This window comes from Tenebrio molitor, chromosome 2 (genome assembly GCF_963966145.1).
Source record: "Tenebrio molitor chromosome 2, icTenMoli1.1, whole genome shotgun sequence".
In the NCBI taxonomy this organism is placed as follows: Eukaryota; Metazoa; Arthropoda; class Insecta; order Coleoptera; family Tenebrionidae; genus Tenebrio; species Tenebrio molitor.
Window position 1 is genome coordinate 26,498,806 of NC_091047.1, and position 23,667 is coordinate 26,522,472.

Genomic DNA, 23,667 nt, shown 5'->3' on the forward strand with positions numbered 1-23,667 from the left:
TTGTTATGACATTGATTTGGTGGATGTAGGTACAACTTTTTTGACCTACCGTTGGTTACTATTAACGACGGGATGTAAGTAACCACTTACCTCCCTCGGGGAAATAAGTGACAAAAATTAAACCAAACAAAACACTAATATGCCTTATGGTAACGTTTATTCGATTTCTGTGGCAGGGGGAAGGAACATGAAGCGTTTGCAGCCTCAGCAACTTCCATTTCTCTTTTAATTTTGTTCAAATTCATTTTACAAACTTTTGACACGACGCTTTTAATATTGACGTTTTGTGTGATGAAAGTCGTAGCAACCGGCAACAGACATGCTAATATTTTATTCAAATATTTCAAATAAATTCATCAAAAAGAAAGTATGCAGTTCAAAATAACTTTGAGAGTGGAAAAAATATTATAAACAATTCGGGAGGTAACTAATTTAACCAGTCTCGGACTCTATTGCTACCCCTCGCTATCGCTCGGGGGCAAACTTGTCCTCGACAGGTAAATATTAGTTACCTCCCTTAATGTTTAAATAACTATAAATTACTCCAAGGTCAAAAAATAAGTTTTCACAAAAACTGCTCAAAATGTTCTCCATTGTGGTTCAGACAGAATCAAACTCGCCTCTCATAATTTCAAAAACCCTTATGAAGCTGTCAATTTGTTTAGGGTAATGTGTGGGTTTTATTTTTTGCAACACACAAAGGGAAACAAATTAATATCCTTCTTAAAAATTTTCTGATAAGTGCCATAATACAATTTAACTTGTTGTCTTAAACGCCTTATGGAAGTTGAGGGATGTTCCTTAATAATTTGTTGAACATTTCTAAAATTTGAACTAAGGACTGACCTGACTTCTTCTTAATGATGAATTATGATTTGCTAAAATTAGGCACTGTAATTTTAAGACATTGATAAACTTGTTGATAACCAATACCATCAGGTTCGGACATCTGGCTTGAAATTCTTCAGTGTAAGGGGGTTCAAAGTAAGGCCAGTCTTCATTTTCTTGTTTCACCCTCTTTTGAAAATAATCTAATAAAAATGCCTTCTCTTTAATGGTAAAACCCATTTTACAACTTATTCTGGGATAATTATTGCTTACAACTTCAATAAACGTCTGTAAACTTTGCCGAAATCGAAGATTTGTTTTCTAGGTTAAATCACTTAAATTGTCAACAACAACAACCTTGAATTTTGAAATGTGACATTTCAACGAAGCATCTCCGTACCAGTGGCGTCGCGTTTGGCAATAAAGATGATAATTTACTTACTCTTACAAATGTAAAATGTTGCTCTTGTTAATCTTATAAATTGTTTCCCTTATCTTATAATAATAATAAAATGCACAATTATAATTCCAACGTCTAAAATTCATAAGGTATCATTTTTTATTAAGTAGCGTTTAAGACCATAAATTGTCTACGCCCATGTTTTGACCGCTTATGTGCATATGATTTTGCTACGACGTGACCGATAATTTGCAACGCTAGCTCTGATTTGGATTCTTGTTGATCACTCTGTATGTGAGTGAAATCGCATTTCACACACTGTTATGTATTGTTTCTATAGTTACTATCGTACTAACAATGTAAAAAAAATACACGTAAGAAAATGACCTACTTCACGCATGGATAACTATGCGTGAATATCAATTTTTTGAATCAATTATAGAAACAAATTATTTAAGGTAATCTCAAACGTTGATCCATTGAGTTGTCAAGAACTCGCAAAACTCTCAGATAGCTCTTCTAGTTTTTCAAACTGCTAACGGACGCCTCTCTCTACTCTAGATAAACATTTTTTCTAAGGGCAAATTTTTAGTTTTTTCTACTCTGTCCCTATTAAATAAGAGCTATACAAATTAAATAAATAATTCTCATCATTCTGAATCTGCTTGACTCTGGCTATCTCAAGTATTCATCTTTCAAGATTAGGTATAAAGACTGAGCTGTCATTTTTTCCATTTAATATTAAGAGATTAAAATCATGATGAATCTGTTCTATTTTGATATCATAAGTTCAATGGCCAATTTGGACCCTTTTCAGATTATATATTTTTGTCAAAAGTTTTTTGATTTGAACCAAAATTTACAAATTCCAACTAAAGTTTATTTTCTACATTTCACATTTATTTATTTATTTTGTTCTAAATCAAACACCAGTGTTTTCTTGTATCCACTTTCTGTAAGCTGCTGTTCTTACATATCCAGAGGGAATACCTACTTCACAACCTTGATCACTAACAAAACTGACAATTGCAACATGGACAGGCTCGTCCTCTGCATTAATCACAACTGGACCCCCACTGTCCCCCTAAAATGCAGCAACTGTAGTTCAAATTAAAATCTTCTTTAAGAACTTACGTTGCAAGGACTCTTCACCGTATCAGATGCTGATTTCGCACACACCATTTGATCCGGGACAGAACCTGCGTAATATTCGTTACACTCGTCGTTTGTGATGATCATCACGCCGACATAATTCAAAAATTGGGTGACGGTACCGCTCGCTTAAATTGAGAAAAATATATTTGATAATAAGAGTATGTTTGCGCAAAAAATCGTTTTAAATTACCATCACTTGTTACTCCCCATCCACTTACTGTAACGTTAACACCGTCTTCCAGGAAGTCCCCTGAAAGGGCTATGGGGGCTTGGTTTTCTGTAGGAACAACTCATAGTTCATGGAATGATTGTTACAGAAGAATGAATTTTCTATTACCGTTCAACTCAAGTGGTACTTTCAGTTTCACAAGACCAATGTCGTTGTCAAGGGTCTCGGCATTGAAACCTTCATGTAACACAAAGTCACCTTTGTCTGACGTCACACCGACATCTCCATCTAGATCTACTAGTCCTGTGAGGACAGTTGCTTGTTCAGCTCTTAAATTTGTAACGAAGAGTTATTAAAAGTTTTTAAACCCACCCTGCATGTGTTATTACCCGTTAACACAATGTCCAGCGGTGAGAATCCATTCTTCGCTTATTATGCTGCCACCGCAAAACCAGGCGAAGCCTTGACCTGAAAAGTGCACAGCTGCTTGCCAAGGGATTTGACCTAAACCTGCTTCTTCACCATTGATTATTCTAGGACCTAAAATATACTTCCTTAAAATGCTTAGGACAAAAAATAACTACCAAACATACCAATATTCTTGAGAGGTACTGCTTTGGATCGGCTTTTCTGGAGGGGTGTGGCCCATACCAGTGAAAAGCAAAGACAAATAACGCCAAAGTACTTCATTATGACTACTGAGAAATATTTGGATGCTGTTGATGTTTTATACTTTGGTTGGAAGTGGTTGATTACTGAATTATGATCATACGATAAAACAACTTGTCCACAGCAACAATGTTTCATGTTTATCTCGGACAGAAACTTTCCTAATCCAATTCTTAAATATCAGCAAATTCATTTTGGTACTCGAAGATTATCCACGTCATAAATCAAATTTTAAAACTGTTATTTCAAAGTTTTGTTGGAGCTTTAGAAGAGTTTATGTATTACAATCGGTCCGCAGATATGAAAAAAATTAGATAATTCAAATATGATATTTTTTAACTCATCTATCACAGACTTTGCAGTTATAACAAAAGAAGTCGTTATCTAACTGTATTTTGAAAATTTCTGTAAATGCGGACACACGTTTTGAAAGTTCCCTTTACGTAAAATATTACTATTCCAAAGTAATCTTAATTAAGTACTTTGATTTAAGTTAACTTAATTTTATCACATTTATTAAGACTACAAGCTTAAATAATAACGGAAAACAAAACTAATACGTATATCAAACAGGAGAGTTAAAATACGTATTTATGCAACATGTGTATAAAGCACTATTTTTTTAAGGGGGGAGTTAACACACACAGCGCAGCGAGTGTTGTAATTGCATGCATAATTTCTGGCAACATTATCGTCTTTGTAAATTATTAGCATTAAGTGTCTTATACGAACTTAAGTAATCAGGTAAGAGTCAAAAGCGTCACCATGTTGTAATGTGCATATTTAACATTATTTTCATAAAATGATTAGATACACAATCAAAGTGGTAAAGGAGCACTGCTAGATAATTGAGCAGAAATTGATTTTGTATTTTCTTTATTTCTCAAGTACCTAAGCTAAGCAAAATTTGGTCATGTGTAAACTAATGGTAACTAAAATGGAAAATACAGTTCTCCAAATTGTGAAATAATAGTAATTTATGTAACAAGTACTGATTTTTCATTTTTTTAATGTTTTTTCGCAAATCAAAATTATACAGACCTAAGATTTTGATTTAAAGCAACTTTTCTCAATAACTTTTTGTCGTATCTGTCACATAAAAGGCACTTTACTCTACAGAAAGATAGGTTTTTGTTTTTTTTTTAATTCCAAGGCATACTTGATATTTCAAAACTAAAATTTTCCTAGAAATTAGCCAAGCAGGGCTAATGAAAATGAAAATTTAAAATGAGAATTTTTTATCTTTTACAAGAGTCGTTTCACCTAGCCGGGAACACACTCTATTAGCGCCAGAGAAGGTTTTTTGATCCACACCATTTCCTTTATTCTTTTAAATACTTGAAAGTGTAAATTACATTTTTTAACGATCATATCAGCCTGACCCCATGTCTCAAATAGACAAGTTAGGTGTGATTCCAAAAGTTTTGGCTTGAAATTGTGTCTTTTAGGTATTCTTTTCAACCATTAGCAACTTACGGGTTTAATTGCCCACCAAATACCCTTCCGAAATAATTAAGCCAAAATATTTACTCATTTTAAGAGGAAACAAGGAAGCATTAAAACTGATATTAACTAAACATTGCTGGAGAGTGAAGGACCACTTTTAAAGGTGTGAATACTGTAACCGTCCGAATAGGTTCGATAAATTAAGAATTTTAATTTTAAAATAATTTCAGCGAAATATTTTAAATACCGTTCTTTTGCGACGTAAATGCTGGTCAGTTGTAAATTTTATTGTTGCTTTGTCGGCAAGAGTGGTACCACATTCCTCAAGTGAAATCTGCCAACCTTTCTTTGAAAATGCAGGTACGCTCCCGGTCCGAACACAACAAAAACATAAGTTTTCATGGGAAAAGAAACATTGCAAAATTTACTCGTTCGACAATTTGGGGAGTCCAGTTAAAATCAGGGGATAATTGAATTAATGAATTTGATATTAGCAGGTTTCAAATTGAGAGAACCACCAAATCAATGTTCATCAGGTTAATTTACTTTTTTAGCATTCTCAAATTTGTGGCATATTTGTAATTAAACAGAGCGCTTAATCGTAGAAAATAGCTAGAATCGTTTGCACTTTTGGTTAGAAAAGTAACAAAGCAAAGTAGAAAGGGAATCGGTAGAAAACAGAGACAACAGGATAACGGTAAAGCCAGGTAGTCGTAGAAATCAGAGGTGTGAGTGCGAGAGAGAGTATGAAAATTAGGAATTAATTATTAATTAGAACAGTTTTGGAGAATCAAACCAATGTAGAACAATTTTTAGAAGTAGCAGATCAACGGAATTTAGCTGCATGACATGACTCTTACGTAACAGCGTTTCAAGCCCAGGTTACACATTTATTCATGAGTCAGATCTCAATTCATGGGCCACGAGTCAAATTTCATTGGGTCAAATTTCCACCAACTTCTGTTATTAAATTCATTTATTTATTTCTACCATTTGTTGGGACCAAACACTACCATACACGATTAGGTATTTGTTAAATAAAATTTAAGTGAAGTGTGCTCAATCGTTTTAATTCCATTTAATGAAAAACCTTCCGAAGGTACGGCCTCTCGTTAGAACCTAATTAAACAAAATGAATAATAAAACACAACGTAGGATCCATAAATACAGGGTGATTTACGAGGAATAATGAGCCCGACGGAATAGAAAATGCAACCCACAATACATTGCAACAAAAAGCCGGACATCGAAACGGTAAATGTCCGGGTTTTTCTCCTGATGAATTGCGGGTTGCATTTTCTATTCCGTCGGGCTCATTATTCCTCGTAAATCACCCTGTATTTCTTTTCTCATTATTTTTGTTTCGTATTTTTCCGCAAAAATTACATCCGAGGGAATGCGGCAACCAACAATACACCAAATGAGGGAGGAAAGTTTCATCTAGGAAAAGTCAAGGAAGTCGAAACGTTTCAATATAATCTGATTCAAAATCAAAAATCCACCACCTGTTGAATTATGTTGGCAGAAAAAAGAAATCTCTAGAATAAGTTTGAACACAACATCCCGCCAAAATTTGACTTTCGTTTGTCACAAATATCGAATTACAAAAATGGCTCGAAAAACGAGGAATCTTTTAACCGCTAAATTGAAACGAGCGCTCATTACGTGCTTCGAAGAATTTAAAAAACACAATGAACTACGACCAAAACAACTGTCAACAGTTTCCTTTCATAACCCCGCTTTTTTCTGACACTTGCAAATACACTAAAAACAAAAGTTGGCGACGTTGTCGGATGTATTTTCGAGGTAAAATGCAGTGTTGGTGGATTTTTGATTTTGAAACAGATTATACTATGGCGGCCAAAAAATTTTGGCCGTCACTTTCTTGACATTCAAGTAAAGTGTAAATAAACCTTTAGGAATCGTAACCCCATTTTCGATTCTTGTCATTTTGACAATCAATTTAAACTGTTTGAAGCTCAGATATTCCAAAAATATGACATGAATGAACAAAATTAGAGCAATCGTACGAGTATGTTACATAGATAACCTGAGGTAAACGTTCTGTGTAGTAGAAATGACAAAATAATGTTGAGTTTTAAAATTTACCACCCAAAAAATAACGTTCATAATCAAGACAGTAATCATGATGACAATAAAGTACGGATTACATTTTTTTTTTTTTTTGAATTGACAGACAATGACGGCCAAAATTTTTTGACCGGCATAGTACATATAATAACATTTTTTTCCCAAAAGCATAATTTTATTTGTTATAACTATGTTTGTAAAAAGATATCTCGTTGTTATTTATATTCCAGAATTGGCGTTGATCCAGTCTCTGTAATATACTGTCCTTGTACAGGGTCATTATAAATTATTGTAGTGGAAGCCATGCCCATGTTTTGAAATTTTTGCCGCCTCACTGTGAACTCTCAATTTTTGTCGTTGTCAGTTAATTTTTTAGGTGAAAAGTGCGGTAATGAGAATTTTATTTCTTTCTTTCTAAATTAACGATTGAATCTAAATATATTGAGTTGTTTTCAACCAAGTTTACTCATGTGTGTGAACAGTGTGTATACACTTATTCATCATTTTTTATATGGAGCGGCAACCATAAATTTTAGATTCAGTTTTTACGCCAACTTGGACTACAATCATTTATAATGACCCTGTATATCCTAACGGACGGCAACTGAATTTATTTACTTCTCCTATACACCAGTTTCTTCTCGTATCCAGTCTCTGTAAGAAGCTGTTCTTATGTACCCCGAAGGAAGATTGGATTCACAACCTTGATCACTGATAAAACTAACAATTGCAACGAGTACTGGATTTGTGGTAGCATTAATTACTACTGGACCACCATTGTCCCCCTTAAATACAACGACTGTAGCACATATTAAAATATATTTTAAGTACTTGCATTGCAAGGTCCCTTTACGGTACTAGTTCCTGATGAGGCACACACCATGTTATCCGTAACAAAATCCCCGTAGTATTCGTTACATTCATTATTTGAAATGACCACCAAGTTAACATAGTTCAAATTGGCAGTTTCAGTATCACCCTCTCAAATTGAAATAAAAGTAGTTAATTACTTACTTTTTAAAACAATATACTGATTTACCATCATTTAGCACACCCCATCCGCTAAGAGTAACATCAGTTCCATCTTCGAGAAAATCTTCTGATAGAGCTATCGGGGCTTGGTTTTCTAAATAACACGTTATAATTAGTGGTATGATTGGAAGAAATCTCTACGTACCATCAAACTTGAGTGGTACTTTGATTTTAACAAGACCAATATCATTATCAAGTGTGGTAGCGTTATAATTTGGATGCAATACAAAATATGATGCATCTGTCGATACACCAACGTCTAGATTATTTAAATCCACTAGTCCCGTAAAGGCATATCCTTCTTGAACTCTTTAAATTCTAATTAAGTAATGTCAATATATCTACGTGCACACGTACACTTACTCAACAAGACAATGTGCAGCGGTGAGAATCCATTCTTCGCTTATCACGCTACCACCACAAAACCAATAGGTGATGTTGTTTCCTAGAAAGTATAGACCTGCTTGCCAGGGAATTTGACCTAATGCAGCTTCTTCACCGTTGATAATTCTAGGCCCTAAATTATGTTCTGTTTAAAAGTATACCAAAGAAAAACCTACATACCAATGTTTTTGAGAGGTACTGTTTTGGACTGAACTTTCTGCAAGGGCGTAGCCCATACTAAAGCAAAGCAAAAGCCAATGACACCGATGTGTTTCATCTTGAGTACTGATGAATATTGTTTGCTGTTGGTGTCTTAAAGTTTGATTGAAAGGATTGAATAAGTGAATTACACTTAAGTGATAAAAGATAACTTGGATAAAAGAATAGTACTTTACAGTTATCTCAAACAAAATATTTTCCTAAAGCAGATTCTCAAAATCAAAGTTTGCTATAAAAATTGCCGTTACAACAGTTTTCTCGTCTACAGGAACGAGTTCGACAACATGTCTTGTAAAACGAGTATAACATGTTATTTTTTCTATTTCGCCTTCATTATTTTTTTTTTAATTAAAAATAGATCTTGACCACGCCATATATTTTAAAGATTAATTAAACCAAAATATAATTTTAAATCATTCTTGGATTATTTTAGAACGATTATTCCCGCAACCGTATCTTTATTTGTTTATACACATGTCATAAATGTTTGTAAAAAACATCTCACTATTATTTATATTCCAGAATTGGCCTTGATCCAGTCCCTGTAATGGGCTGTCCTTGTATACCCTGATGGACGACCACTTTCACAACCGTGAGCACTGACAAAACTGATAATTCCTACATGAACAGGATTGGTTTCAGCATCAATTACTGCAGGACCACCACTGTCACCCTAAACAATAACCATACAATAATAATCCGGCATCAGACAATAGCACTTACCTGACAAGTACCCATGATTATACCCCTGGAAGTCATTGCACAAAACATCCCATCCAAAATAGCACCTTCTTCATAATATTCTTGACATCTCTCATTCGAAATGACCGTTATTGTCACATATCGTAGAACTTGACTTAATTCTACTTCATCTAGAACTCAACAAAATTTAGATTTTGAAGGTTTAAGCTCATTTTGGCTCCGACTTACCGTCATGTTTCGTACCCCAACCACTCACCGTAATTCTAAAGTTGGGATCAAGGTATTCCGTTCCTAAAGTAACAGCTTTGATGTTGTCTGCAATAAAATATAATTGGTTGTGTTTATTTTTATTCAACAAATTATAAAATACCATCAAATTTTAGCGGACTGCTCAATGCAACAAGAGCAATATCGTTTTCCAAAGTACTAGAATTAAACTCTTCGTGAACGATCATGTCGTAGATTTCGTTCGCTGTACTGTGGTCAGATACGTTAACAACTCCTGTTAAAGCTAGACCCGTTGTGGCTCTTTAAATTGTTAGAAAATGTCTATTGAATTTGAAATAAGAGTGTACCGCAGTAATTACCCTTCAACACAATGTCCAGCAGTTAGGATCCAAACCTTGCTAATTATACTTCCACCACAAAACCAAGAGTCAGTACCATTACTCAAGTAAAGAGCTGCCTGCCATGGAAGTTGACCCAAAGATGCGTCACTACCCAATATAATATGTGGACCTGTAAAAATTAAACTCCCTAAATTAAAAGTGTGAAATTTTGATTACATACCAATGTCCTTTAGTGGAACCAGTGTGGACCCTCCTTCTTCCAAGGGCAAAGCCCAGGGTACAGACATCAAAAAACAAATAAAACCCAGAAATTGCATCATGAGTACTACTAGAACTTGTTTTGGAGTAGCGGCTTTTATACTTTTCTAGTGGTTCTGATAAGTTTAATTTGATAACTATTTCTATTTTTGTAATTGATTTTATTTTTTGACTGTAATATATCAATATATTAATTCTCTAGCAACCAAAAAGGCAAAAATAGAACAGTAGTTTAACAGTAAATCAAATTTTCTGCAAACTAATGATTAAAAAATGTATACAAAACATTTAAAGTAAGTAATTTAATAAATGCACTAAATTGAATTTTATGCATTGCATCAGAAAAAATTTAATGAACATATGATTTTTTAAATTAATTCGCTTGCTATCTTTGCCTCCAATGCAAGTAAGAGTTCAAGACCCGGTAATTAATTAAATTGGATTAAAACTTTCTTGAATTAATCAAATTAAATTCAAATATAAAAATTATTTCCTTAGATAGGTAGGTACCAAATTATGAATTAATTGTTGACTTCCTAGTTCCTCGCATACTTCTTTGATCACATACTTTTCCTTCAGTTAAAGAACAATGAAACCATATAAAAATCTACAAGTATTAAACAATTAATCAATAATCACGAGAGGAAATTATCGAAAAATTGATATGCACGAGGGTATTTTGGTGTTTTTTTCTGAAAAAAAATGAGACAAAAGTGTATGCGTTTAATACTTTTTTTTGTATTTTTTTATTATTGTTTCTTCAAAACATTTAATCCAATCCTAAACGCACTGAATTTTGCCAATGGTTTCAGCACCAACAGGACCGTAATGACGTATTTTCACGAAACATTTTGGCTTGCGATGAGTGATGGTATGATGAATTACTACAATGCACATGTATGGGCTGATGCTAATCCTCACGTAATTCGTCAGGGCCGGTTTGAGTCAGGCTTTAGCATACATTTGTGGACTGGAATCTTGGATGGAAGACGTTACCTTCGTTTTCTACACAGTGATCTTCCCCAATTTTGTTGTGGAGAACATGGTCCTAGAGAGACTCGATCAAGTTTGGTTTCTGTATGATGGGGCACCCCCTCATTTCAGCCGAAACGTACGGGACTATTTAAATAGCAAATATCCAAATCGCTGAATTGGCCGTAATTGTCCAATACGATGGCCTCCCAGATCCCCCGATTTAACCCCTTTGGATTTTTATTTCTGGGGCCACATGAAAGATTTCATGTACGAAGTTGAAGTAAATAGAGAAGACCAACTCTGGGAACGTATAGCAGACGCTGCGAACCAGATTCGTACCTGACTAAACTATATTTTTTCCTGGTTACTCTATTTCACAAACCAATAGGGAGGTCGCATTTCGTTGCAGGATTTCGTAAATGAACCAGGAAAAATATACTATAGGTAATTATTTTTGTGGTCAGTACCGTCGAATGTGTGTGGATAGGGGTTAATTTATTTTGGACCTAATAAAAAGGGATATTCCGAATTTGTTGGATGTTCTAATGACCCAACTATTTTTTGCAGGTTATATCGGAACCACCTTGTATAGAAAGAATTCTTATGTTTTACATCAGAAAATATATTTGTTAGCATCTCTAGATTTAAGATCCTTATGTAACAGTGTGATAAGATTTTTTATAGATTAGTGAACTACATCTTTAGCTAAGTAAGTGCAAGTGGAACACATCGTTGATATTTGTTTGTATTGCATCAGCAAACTTCGGAATTCTGTATTAAGTATATTATTTCATCTGAATAGTTCGTTTCCTTTGGAATTATATCTAACTAGCTTTTACCCGCGGCTTCGCCCGCAAATTTCAGAATGTTTTAAAATTATGTTTCTACTTTCATGTATTGTGTACACGCAGTAATTTCAATATGAAGTTTGTCTTTTTACGAAGAACAATTAAAACTTTACTGTAGACTACTTTTTTCTTCGACTATATAAACAAAAAGAACAATAGATAAGAAACTAGCACTATTATCACTTACCAATTCATGAAAATACGCCAACATAACACTTTTATTTTCAGTTGTAACCTATTGTTTGATTGTCTCGTTTGATTTCAGATACCTGCCTTTCCGGTATTAAGCTATTTGAAGCTTGTTCTGCTTCATTTAAGACATCTTCCGGTAATATCGAAAAGCTATCGCGATTGGCTTAAAGTAATAAGTAAAATCTTACCGAGCTGATTGGCCATTTTGGTCCAGTTGGGGTTGCGAAAGTGGGGTGTTGGAAAATAATAAAACTGGACGTGGAACAAGGCTTTTTTCATTCTCTCGGGGTTTGAACTCCAAAGCAATCGGAGGTAATGTAATTCTTGAAATATAATATAATAATGTTCAGTACTGCCAGCAGTTAATTTTGTGACCACTTGTTTTACAATTACAAGGTAAATTATTCCTCTAATTCTTGTACTTTAATTATTGTAGTCAAGGTTTGATTATTCAAACAACATTAGTCCTTTATCATTCTAAAGTCAAGGTAAATTACTTTCTTTGTGAATATGATTATAACAGGACTCTCTAGAATCTTGGAATGACAGAATTCAACTGCGTGCGTGAACAGTCGTGTTTGAGAAGCTCTCGTAATTAATATGGAAATTTCATTGGTTTTTGAGTTGGTAAAATTTCAAAATAAGCCTTGAAAGTGAACATTATCTTTCTGACCCCTTTCAGAGGGTTAGTGAGTGTTTTTTTTTTTTGTCGGTGAAGTAGTTCTATACACACTTCTTTACGCGACGGAGGTCGCACTTTTTGACTTGTACGATTGTCTTATCATCTTTTTGCTGGGACACTTAACACAAATAATACACTCTCCCCCCAAACGGGGGCAGTGTAAATTCCTGTGGCACTACTACGTTTCTCAAAGTGTATCATATAATTTTTTACGATGGCAATTAAATGTGGTAAATGCAATCGAAATATCAACATACGTAATGATAGCCATATATCATGTACAAAACAATGCAATATGTGTTTTCACATTTCCTGTGTTGGAATTGACAACGATCTATTTTGCACATTAATTAAACAGAACAAAATTTCATCTTGGTCATGCTCTTTTTGCGCTGTAAAATCTTCCACTGAATCTTTATCTGATTCACCCCTTACTTCAAACAAGAATCAATGTGAAAATCAAACAATTACAATTTCCACGGTGGAATTAAAAGACTTAATTAAGGCAACACTTGACGAACAAATAATACCTTTAACTGCACATATTTCTGAACTTCAGATACTGATTCAAAACTCAGCTGCTGAAAACTCTTTACTTCGTTCTGAATTCTCAAAGCTAAATAGTAATTTTCAGGTTCTGAAGTCTAACGAAGTAAAAACAGTTAATGAAATTATTTGTAACGACCAGCAAGTTAAAATATTCTATGCAGAATGTGTCTCAAAAAATAGTCAAAAAACGATCATAGTTAGACCTAAGAATAAGAGTCAATCAACAGCAAAGACTAAGGCAGATTTGATGAACAATGCTGATCTAGTTGAAACTTTGGCGAAAATAGGCAAGGTGAAAAATCTTAAAGATGAAGGCATCTTGTTGGGTTGCGACAATAACAGCAACCTTGAACAAGAAGTTAAAGGTAGACTTTCGAAGAATTATGAGATCCACGAAGTTAAGCCCTACCGGCCACGTATTACAATCTCAGGTCTTTCACAGAATATCAACCACACGATATGGTCACTCCATAAAGATGAATCAACGAACAAAACAGTGTTTAACAATTAAACATTTCATTATTTTAGTGATTTTTAATGATTTTAGATTTCCACATTCGACTATACAACCCTATACCGTTGGAAAGCTTGTCAAAAAAGCTTTCGACCTGTGCAATAATAAATGCGGGGTGCCATTTGAAAAAAATAAGTTTTTGACATTTTTAGTTTGTTACATTTAAAAAATCGCAGTAGGCATATGCAACTAAGGACGTTATCGAGTAAACACTTAACAGATACGGCAAACATTCAGGAATCAAACAGCGTTAATTATTTTAATTTATGTGCAACTATTTGGAAGATACGAATTTTCGAAAGGACCCCTGCAATTCGGAATTCTGGTAAAAAAAAGCGCCACTGATCAAAAACGATGGCAGATAAGTAAAAACGACCTGTGTAGATTTGATTCACAATTTAGCATAGAATCCAAAAATGAAATTAAACTGGGTAGGTTCCATTTAAAAAAACTTAACTTTAGTGTTTTATAATATTGGGACACTCTGTATATATACCGAAATATTTTCCGAATATGCAGTAGAAGCGTAGCTATCATCTAGAAAAAAGAAAAAGTTGATATCTTTAATAACAAACAAGTTGTGGAGTTTTTTCGCAACTCTGGGACACCTGTATATGACGCAATAGATGTTTATGGCTCAAAATCACCAAGGTGGCAAATTTGCTTCGCCAGCAAATAAATTACAAAAAATTACCATTTTATTGCACAAGTGAACATTAGTAAATACTAAAATTTATTTGTTTTAACTGTACATCATACAATATACTTAAAAAGCAAATAATAGTTAATATTATTTCAAGATATATGTATGGAAAGTCATTTCGAGAACGCGTCCCAAGGATCGATCCTTAGAAACATACACCAGGAATTCCCATAAAATAAACGATATTTAACAGTTTCCACTACTTATCAGCGGCCAATTTTATTTAACATCTAATTTTTTAAACTATTATTCAAAAAATCTAATTAATAACATAATTACATAAACATTTTTGTTTTATAATACAAAAATTTCCGATAATATTGCGGAATCTGGAAAAGTGCCCCGAATGCTTGCAGCGTTTCCACGTTGAATGGCAAGGGAAATCCAAAAATCTAATTAATTTAAATAGAAATATGCTTAAATATTTTGTACGACAAAGTATGCATCATTTCAGTGAACGCAGTTGTAATTAGCTGAAAAGAATTTATAATGAACACAGCCTTTAGGTGCTAGCCGCAGTTTGTGGTACGAGATGATATTATAACCGGCTGTCAAAAGTGTTTTTCGCCAAATTAATTATAATTAAGTGATAAGTACCTTTCAATTCATTATTTACAGAGCGTACATCAACAGGTCATCATTCCGGGAATGCGTTTATAAGTTTGGAATATTGAATAAATACCTTTTAGATTACAACATTAAAACAATAACCTGAAATATTTTACACTAACCATGGCTGCCGTCAAAAAAAAAACAGCGTTTAGTTGAAAACGTCATTTCGTGAACGGTCATTTTGGGAACGTTCCCGGACATGATGGCATGTTCTCAAAATGATAATGATGTTCCCAGGATGACTGTTTCATTCCTGGAGTGATATCTGCTATTGCAAATTCCCAATAAATGTATTGTTTATGTTGTGTTTACACAATTTTCAACAAGATATTATACCAAAAAAAGGCCGAAAAAGTTACTAAAAAAAGATATTTCGTCTTATTTGCGCTAATTTGCACCGAAGAAAAAAAGCTAATGCTAGAAAAAGAAAGTTCTCGAAATGACGATTTTTTGCGATGGCTTTTTTGAAAAACAAATTACAAGAAAATTAATGTGTTTTGTGCTTGCCCAATTTAAATATTATTTATACACAAGTTTAGTGACGATTTAAGCTAATTTTCATAATCATAGCTTCCAAGTTTTTTCATCATAAAACCAAACTTGTAATTTGCCACCTTGGTGATTTTTACCCTTATAGGTGTTTCAAGTGTAACGGTTTGGTCATTCAGCTCGCGATCGTGCCCTAGATGTGGAGAATCTCATGCTGTTAATAATTGCAATGCAGAAAACTTGAAATGCATAAATTGTCTTAACAGTAACTCCAAAACTAAGTCGAACACTCGCAACTCGGAACATGCTGCCTGGGACTATCAAAAATGCGGAGTACATAAGCAAATGATAGATAAAACTAAGCAGGACGTCTTTGGTCCTATGTTGTAGCAACCACAGTTTGTATCAACTTGCATATCTTTGATCAAACTCTCTCCGTATAATGAAACAGGTTATGCTAACAGTTTTAGTCAGTTTTCTTCAATTACCACTAACTAGGATTCAAACTGTCCGTCAAATGACATAATTTCCAATTTTCTTGTTATGTACACTAATATTGCGTCACTTATAGCAAAACTTCCTAGTTTTTAAGTCTACTTACAAAATACGAGTCCTGCATGTGTGTTAGGTACCTACTCACAGAAACATGGTTATCATCTCCTATAAACAACTCAATTTTAGGCATAGATAAGTGGACAATCAACTTCAAAGTTTTTATTTTTGCGCGGGAGCTAATAGATCATCACTGATCTCCGCTCCGCTCAATGTTAATAATAATAATAAAATTGTTTATTTTAAAACATCTTCATTCATTATTCGTTCATTGAGGTTTCTCGCTGTCGGGGAAGCTACCACCAGTGTTCGTCGCATTCAATTAAACTCTATTTTTTCCTGGTAGGCGGATGCGCGCGCCATTTACGAAATCCTGCAACGAAATGCGACCTCCCTATTGGTTAGTGGAATAAAATAACCAATAGCATTTTGTTGCAGGATTTCGTAAATGGCGCGCGCATCCGCCTACCAGGAAAAAATACACTTTAGCTCTAGTCCGGCGTAAGAGTACCAACAGCCGCGTCACCCATAAGTGGGATAGTGATCAAATTAGGCCAGCTGACACGTGAAGAGAGGTGCCGTATAAGACTGTTAGTACTTTCTTCCCTTCTATTTTTCTTCACCGGATTAGACCAGGCTTGACTGAGATGTTCCAGAGGTAATCGCGTCGGGTTCACTTTAATAGGGGAAATTACAAATCTAAACCGGATCACATAGTTGCATCTCAAATTCTTATAATGCTGTTCACAGTCATAAATTTATGTACTTATTTAACTTAGTGATTTATCCATGAGTCCCATTTCAATTCACGGACCGCAAGTCAAATTTCATTCACGCAAACGTCCACCAAAAGACGTTATTAAATTCCCTTATTTCTTTACACCGTTTGTTGGGATCATGCACCATCATACACGATTCCTTGTTAAATAAAAATTATATAAGTGAAGTGTGTTCCATCGTTTTAATTCCATTTGAAATCATCACAAAGTTCAGGTCAGGTCAGGTCAGGTCAGGAGTATGAACAAAACACACCGTAGGACCAACAATACACCAAGTAAGGGAGAAAAGTTACATTGAAGAAGTCGAAACGTTTCAATATTATCACACTTACCTATGTTCATTTTTTTAATATAAATAATGAAACAAACTTCTCAAATAAATTAATTTTGTTATGTTATGAAGCTACAGACAGGAAAATTTATTTTAGTTATCTTGGAGTCTCTTTTTCTGTCAGTAGGTACATGCCTGTTTTCTATGGGGAGGCAGTTCTGGGACAGGTTGTATTTGAGAAAAATTTTAGGATGCTAGAAAAGTTACTTAATCTATTGAACATTATAATTTGGTGTTTGTCTGAATTTGAAATTTGCTAACATCAAATTCATTAATTCCAAAATTCCTTGTTATTCACTGGAATTCACAAAATATGGAATGAGTGTTTTATTGTAACGTTTTTTGCCTTGAACATTTATTACCTTTGTACCTAGGTTTGTCCCAAACGCGTATAGTGGTCCTAGAACTGTATCGATTTTATGGCAGGGTACCATTGTATAAAAGTTTGTTTTCGATGTTATGTCCAAGGATCAAAATGAATAGTCGTGTATTTCGTAACACTAACGAAGTACAAGTGCGTTATGTTTCTTGGTTAAGAGTTGAATCTTCTTCTTCTTCCGACTGGACGTCATTACCCCTCTAACAGAGGGTGTGCGCCGAAAGTGATTGGACGAAGTACCGACAGCGTTAACGACACGGATATTAGGTTTAAAAACCTCAGGTACAACCCCCTAATCGTAAATAAACTTAACTTAAAATTCTTAATTTAGCGATCCATTTCGAATCATTACAATATTTCCCTAAGAAAAACCTACAAAATTGGCAATTGAAGTGGTCATTCATAATAATTACACATATTAACCAAGATTATGTCTGGACATTCAAAGTTTTTCTCAGTTTATAACAAATGTTGTAATATGCACATACGCGATCTCGCTAATCACGGCTGTAATGTGATATCTTTCTCATTCCGTTGATAAAAGTTCTCTATTTAAAGATATTTTCTCCCACATAAGAGAAAAATAAATTAATCATATAAAACAATTACGACTGAAAAAGTGAAAATATAAATATAATTCACGGCAACCCAATTTTATTATATTTTTGATTACAGTTAATTGGAGTTTGTTCTCGTATAATCTACACACGGTTTCATCTCGTATCCAGTTTCTGAAAGAAGCTGTTCTTGTAAATCCAGCAGGATAACCAGCCTCACAACTGCCCTCGCTGAAGAAAACTAAGAACACCAACGAGTACAGGATTGGTATCAACATCAAGGACTAATGGATCACCAGCGTCACCCTAAAATTCCACAACTGCATTCAAATAATAAATTTTGTAAGAAACTTACATCGCAAGCGTTCGTCACGGTAGCCGTTACTGATTCTACACAAACAGTAGAGTCTAGAATATTTCCATAAATTGCTGAACATTCACTGTTGCGAATAGTTACTAAATCCGCATAAAGCAAAAATTGGGTTAGAGAATCGCCTAAAATCAAAATAACAGCGTTCACTTTAATAATTACAAGAATTTAAATTACCGTCTTTTGTCGCGCCCCATCCACTTATTGTAACATCGGCTCCGTCTTCAAGAAGGTTTTCTGCTAGAGTTATTGGGGCTAGGTACGAGTGAAAGTGAGTGGTGTGCTTAGTTGAATAAGACCAATATCGTTAAAAAAAATATCTGGACTGTAATCTTTGTGAAGGATAAGTTGATCTGACTGTACCAGCGCACCCTCATTGCTAATCACATTTACCACTCCTGCCAGAATGGTTACATTATCGAGTCTTAAAATTATAAGCGATTAAACAACGTCTAGATTTCGTGAATGTGTTATTACTGGTAAATACATGTGCCAGAGGTAAGAACCCATTGTTCGCTTATTATGCTACCACTACAATAAAACAAATACTCAGTGGGACTTGAAGGAACGAGCACAGCTGCTTGCCATGGAAACTGACCTAAGCCCGCTAGATCGCCATTGATAATTCTAGAATCTAAGACATACCATTTTAGATTAAATGATTTTGATGAAAAAAACCTTACCTACGTCCTTTGCTAATATTTTTTTCAATGGACTTTTCTGCAATGGCAAAGCAGAGAATAAAAGTCGCGATATGTTTCATTTTGCAACTGATGCAGGCTTGCTTGCTTGTAGTGTTTTATACCTTTGTTGCAAGTGGGTGATATCATTTTTTTGCGATTAACAATAAATAAACAAGTCGTATCATCAATTTGATTGTCAGATGCACGATTGATATCTGAAGAGAACAAAACAAACTGATGAAGAGAGATTAACAAATTAATTTTAAAAAAGCTCCAAAAGTATGGTATATTTATTTCTGCTATTTTGGGTTTTGCAAGTAACGACAAAATCGAATATCTCTGAAAAAATCGTACTAAAGGCTGAAAAGCTGTAACTTAATTTGAAAAAGACCTACTTGAAAGGATCTGCCAATTCTGACGATATCTCCGATCGCCAATAACAATGCATATCTACAAATATATAACAAGTGTTCAATTGAAATGTTCATCAAGTTGGCTTTGACTTTATTTTTTAAAAGACAACAACATCGCAAATTAAGTTGGTTAGACAAAGATAGCGATAAAGATCAAAGCCAACTTGATGAACTTTTCAATTGAACACATGTTAGTATATTATTATACGAGTTTAACAAGACGCTTTATTATCACATGAGTGTGTTTAAAGCACGACGAGCGTAGCGAGAGATTTTCATTTTAGACTAGGAACTTTCGATTGGGTTGGTAACAGACATTTTTCACAAAAATGTAAGGTCATATTTACTAAATTTACTTCGTAACTTCACTCGTTACCTTGACGCCTGACGTCAAACATCTTATGTTGCCAATATAACAAAACCTAAAAGTTACGAAAAACAGTTTAATAATATGATTCATTATTAAACTGTTTTAGATATAAAAATGTAATGTGAAGTAGATAATAGTTATTTGTGTATCAAGGCCAAGAAAGTGCATCTTTTCCGTCCGAGCCTAGGTTTTCCATTCGAAGCCCAGCCGAGACTTGAAAACAGGCGAGGAGAAAATAATATTTTTCTACTTCCTTCTCTAAACTGTCACATTTTGCATTGACAAAGTACGAATCGTATCTATATAAAACCTGACTTTAAACACGATTGTTCATTACTTTATTAGTCACGACTTGAAATATGGCATGCCATTGATGTGTATATCTTATTGTTAGATTAAAAAATTCTCCGTACCAGTTTTTCAAATTTTACATTTATGATAAATAGTATATTTTAAACCAAGGTAAGAAAGTGGTTTCTTGCAGACCGCAGGCAAAGATTATAAACCGAGTCGTAGACGAGGTTTGTAAGTGCCTAAGGTCTGCAAGGACACTTTCTTAACAAGGTTTGAATACAATTTTTTCCCTACCGGCACAACTTTGTTGAAAAAAGTCAAAAAAGATGGTTATATTCGTGATTAAAACGAAAATTTTGAGAATTGAATAGTAGGCTGTGTTATTTGTTTAATTAACTTGTCATCGCATTTGAAGATTTGAGGTTTGTTCGAAAATTTGATATAAACAGGGTAAAGTAATCTACCTACCTAGCTTATCTGTTTATTTTCCAGATTATATGATTGACCTACCAACTTACTTCATTGAATTGGCTTTCATTTATCAATAACTTATTTCACTTTTGACACTTTTGACATTTGTATTTTGGTACAGTTTTACCATAAACATTTCATAATTAACTTTCTTACCTTAGCGAGAAAGTTGAATTTTCTCACCTCAAATGAGGTATCCACAGCCTACATTTCTAACCGGTAGGGAAAAAAATTTGTTACACAGTCTAGGACTGGTTCACAAATCTATGAGGGGCATGATGACCAACTCAATAGACCGGGACCAATGGCTTAACGTGACTTCCGAATCACGAGACAGAATATAGCCTTTTATTTTCATTTTTTAATTTCGCCCTGGGTCGGAATCGAACCCGCGACCCTCGCGTCCCTGAGCCGAAACGGACTCCCTTAGGCTATATTCTGCCTATTATTATTTATTATTATTCATTAAAATGATTAATTCAATAAGTTTTGTTATTTATTATCGAAAAAAAATATATCTGTTAACTATTGTTCGGTATTTGGGCGATAAACCAATAAAACACAGATTCTGAAAACAAGTAGTTTTAATCTCGGGAGCATCTGATACAGGACTCGGCTCTTAGGTGGTAGATTTGTCTCTCTCTTTTTCCGCGCGGTACTTCGTCCTGCTCGGATGGTACATATTTTGCAAAAAAATACGAAACAAAAATACATACATACAGGGTGTCCCAAAAATGGCGTACAAACTACTTACTACCCTATCGAGGATGTTTAAATGTACATGAAAAAAATATGCAAAAAATGTTTCCGACAAAAAAATCAATTATGTTTATTATAATTATTAACGATAATACAATGTATACCGGGTGTCCCAACGGTTTGGCAAAGTAGATTTACTACGTTAATATAAGTTCTTTGAAAAATGTTATTATTTCATGTTATACATACAAGTTATGAGCACGGTTTAAAAATATTTTAGATTATATAGGGTGTTTGGTGTATCGGTGGCATCACAAACTTATATTTTTTTAAATGGAACACCCAGTATTTTTTTGCGTTTTTGGAAAGCTCTCGTCAAAACAAAGAGGAAGATATCACATTTGATGGGTCTAACTTCTAGTGTTAGTAAACTATTGGCTCTTTTGTGTCCGGACAAACCAAACTTTGAAAGTTTGTAAAAAATATACAGATGATAATTATTTAGATTAGGTTTTTTTAAAACTTTTTAAATATCGTCAACTTTATTGCCCTGTTGAAAAACATTAAGATTTTTACTTAATTACGTAGAGGGCGCTTTAAACGCAAACTCTTTATAACAGAACAGTGGTGGTTGTACACTTTCCAAAAAAAAACACAATAAACAAGTTATCCAAATTTGTGGAAAAACAATTGATTTTAGATGCCAAACACCTTATATATTTTGAGCGCTCATTGAAAGAGCTATCCAACGGTATATCGAAATACAGGTGGTTCCATTTCAAAAAATTGACTAAATAAAAAATTTGCGTTTGAAGCGCCCTCTACGTAATTAAGTAAAAATCTTAATGTTTTTCAACAAGACAAAAAAATTGACGATATTTACAATGTTCTAAAAAAACTTAATCTAAATAATTATCATCTGTTATAATTTTTTACAAATTTTCAAAGTTTGGTTTGTCCGGACACAAAAGAGCGAATACTTTACTAACAGTAGAAGTTAAACCCATCAAATGTGGTATCTTCCTCTTTGTTTTGACGAGAGCTTTCCAAAAACGCAAAAAATACTGGGTGTTTCATTTAAAAAAATATAAGTTTGTGTTGCCACCGATACACCAAACACCCTGTATAATCTAAAATATTTTTAAACCGTGCTCATAACTTGTATGTATAACATGAAATAACAACATTTTTCAAAGAACTTATATTAACTTAGTAAATCTACTTTGCCAAACCGTTGGGACACCCGGTATATACAGGGTCGCTACAAAGTATGGCAACAGTTAAATATCTCGAGAATGGTTTCTTGGAAATCCTTGAGATTTGGTATGGAGTTAAGAGCATTTAAATTCTATTCTTTGCAATTTTTTTCAGTTTTATACCGTCATTTGTTTTCGAGATACAAAGCTAACTAGAATTTTTTTAAATGGCAACAGGGATCAATTTTATAATTTTTGAAAAGAGATTTTTTTTCTGAATTCAACTATGTATCACATGTAATAATAGTTTACATAACAACCCTAAAAAATGTTTTTTTGTTCGACACTGTCAGAATTTAAGTATTTTCTCCTGTGTGAACGGATTTTGATAAATTTGACAACTTGTCAAAACGAAACGTCAAGCTAATTTTAAAGATTTTCAGCGATCTGGAGCCTTTGGGGGGCTCGTCGAACAAAAAAACGTTGTATTCAACTCGTTCTTGTGTAATTTGGGCTTTTTTTGCCACTCGTGGGCCTTTAAAACTCTCGTTTCACTCGAGTTTTAAACTGGCCCACTCATGCCAAAAAAAGCCCAAATTACACACGAACTCGTTAAATAAACTACTATTGTAATTCAAAAATAAATAAACGTAGCTACCGTTTGAGGCTCTTTTTATTAAACCTATTAAACCGTTTGTTGGAATTCTTTGAAATTTGCTACGGAGTTAAGGGCATTTAAATTCTATAATTTGTAATTTTTTTTGAGTTTAATACCTTCATTTGTTTTCGAGATACCTACAAAGCTTATTTGAATTTTTTTAAATGGCAACAGGGGTTAATTTCATGATAAAGAGTGTTTTTTTTAATTCAACACTGTATCACATTTTTTGTGTCATCAAAAGTGTTTCAAAAAATTTCTGGTCAAGTAGGTTCTGAAAAACAAAAAACGTATGGCGTAACTTGAATATTCAGGTGGAAATGTGTTTATCCAAGGCGATCTACATTTACCAGGCCATGACACTGACCAAAGACAGTGTGCTATGGAATGGCCTACCACAGTCTGACAACATTGCTTCACCAACATTTA

At 34.0% G+C, this 23,667-nt stretch overlaps 3 protein-coding genes, 1 long non-coding RNA gene and 1 pseudogene across 5 annotated transcripts in view; 1 reads left to right on the forward strand and 4 right to left on the reverse strand.

Annotated features, from left to right (window-relative positions):
* LOC138123103 (uncharacterized) overlaps nt 1–23,667 on the forward strand; it is a 211,576-nt gene that overhangs the window by 98,153 nt on the left and 89,756 nt on the right. The window lies entirely within an intron of this gene.
* LOC138124591 (brachyurin-like) lies at nt 2,087–3,304 on the reverse strand. The gene is made up of 6 exons (XM_069039681.1): nt 3,146–3,304; nt 2,942–3,092; nt 2,721–2,881; nt 2,574–2,660; nt 2,363–2,508; nt 2,087–2,312 (listed from the first exon to the last, which is right to left on the reverse strand). Exons 1-6 carry the CDS (start codon nt 3,240–3,242, stop codon nt 2,151–2,153), a joined length of 804 nt encoding a protein of 267 aa, XP_068895782.1. The 5' UTR covers nt 3,243–3,304; the 3' UTR covers nt 2,087–2,150.
* Nucleotides 7,116–8,593, reverse strand: LOC138123052 (brachyurin-like). The gene is made up of 6 exons (XM_069037567.1): nt 8,355–8,593; nt 8,154–8,307; nt 7,936–8,099; nt 7,798–7,884; nt 7,594–7,739; nt 7,116–7,543 (listed from the first exon to the last, which is right to left on the reverse strand). Exons 1-6 carry the CDS (start codon nt 8,449–8,451, stop codon nt 7,382–7,384), a joined length of 810 nt encoding a protein of 269 aa, XP_068893668.1. The 5' UTR covers nt 8,452–8,593; the 3' UTR covers nt 7,116–7,381.
* Nucleotides 8,761–12,411, reverse strand: LOC138123053 (brachyurin-like). Its single transcript, XM_069037568.1, has 7 exons — nt 12,126–12,411; nt 9,885–10,529; nt 9,683–9,833; nt 9,466–9,623; nt 9,324–9,410; nt 9,117–9,265; nt 8,761–9,066 (listed from the first exon to the last, which is right to left on the reverse strand). Exons 2-7 carry the CDS (start codon nt 9,982–9,984, stop codon nt 8,905–8,907), a joined length of 807 nt encoding a protein of 268 aa, XP_068893669.1. The 5' UTR covers nt 9,985–10,529; nt 12,126–12,411; the 3' UTR covers nt 8,761–8,904.
* LOC138123058 (chymotrypsin-2-like) lies at nt 18,169–19,243 on the reverse strand (annotated as a pseudogene).

What these genes read in the sequence shown, in the direction of transcription:
- LOC138123053 (XM_069037568.1), bottom strand. Translation starts at nt 9,984, where the DNA reads ATGATGCAATTTCTGGGTTTTATTTGTTTTTTGATGTCTGTACCCTGG. An exon ending in GCTGGACATTGTGTTGAAGG is followed by an intron (nt 9,624 to 9,682) that starts GTAATTACTGCG and finishes AACAATTTAAAG; the next exon opens with AGCCACAACGGGTCTAGCTT. An exon ending in TTGGGGTACGAAACATGACG is followed by an intron (nt 9,266 to 9,323) that starts GTAAGTCGGAGC and finishes GTTGAGTTCTAG; the next exon opens with ATGAAGTAGAATTAAGTCAA.
- LOC138124591 (XM_069039681.1), bottom strand. Translation starts at nt 3,242, where the DNA reads ATGAAGTACTTTGGCGTTATTTGTCTTTGCTTTTCACTGGTATGGGCC. An exon ending in GCTGGACATTGTGTTAACGG is followed by an intron (nt 2,882 to 2,941) that starts GTAATAACACAT and finishes TACAAATTTAAG; the next exon opens with AGCTGAACAAGCAACTGTCC. An exon ending in CGGTGAAGAGTCCTTGCAAC is followed by an intron (nt 2,313 to 2,362) that starts GTAAGTTCTTAA and finishes GCTGCATTTTAG; the next exon opens with GGGGACAGTGGGGGTCCAGT.
- LOC138123052 (XM_069037567.1), bottom strand. Translation starts at nt 8,451, where the DNA reads ATGAAACACATCGGTGTCATTGGCTTTTGCTTTGCTTTAGTATGGGCT. An exon ending in GCTGCACATTGTCTTGTTGA is followed by an intron (nt 8,100 to 8,153) that starts GTAAGTGTACGT and finishes TAGAATTTAAAG; the next exon opens with AGTTCAAGAAGGATATGCCT. An exon ending in ATGGGGTGTGCTAAATGATG is followed by an intron (nt 7,740 to 7,797) that starts GTAAATCAGTAT and finishes TTTCAATTTGAG; the next exon opens with AGGGTGATACTGAAACTGCC.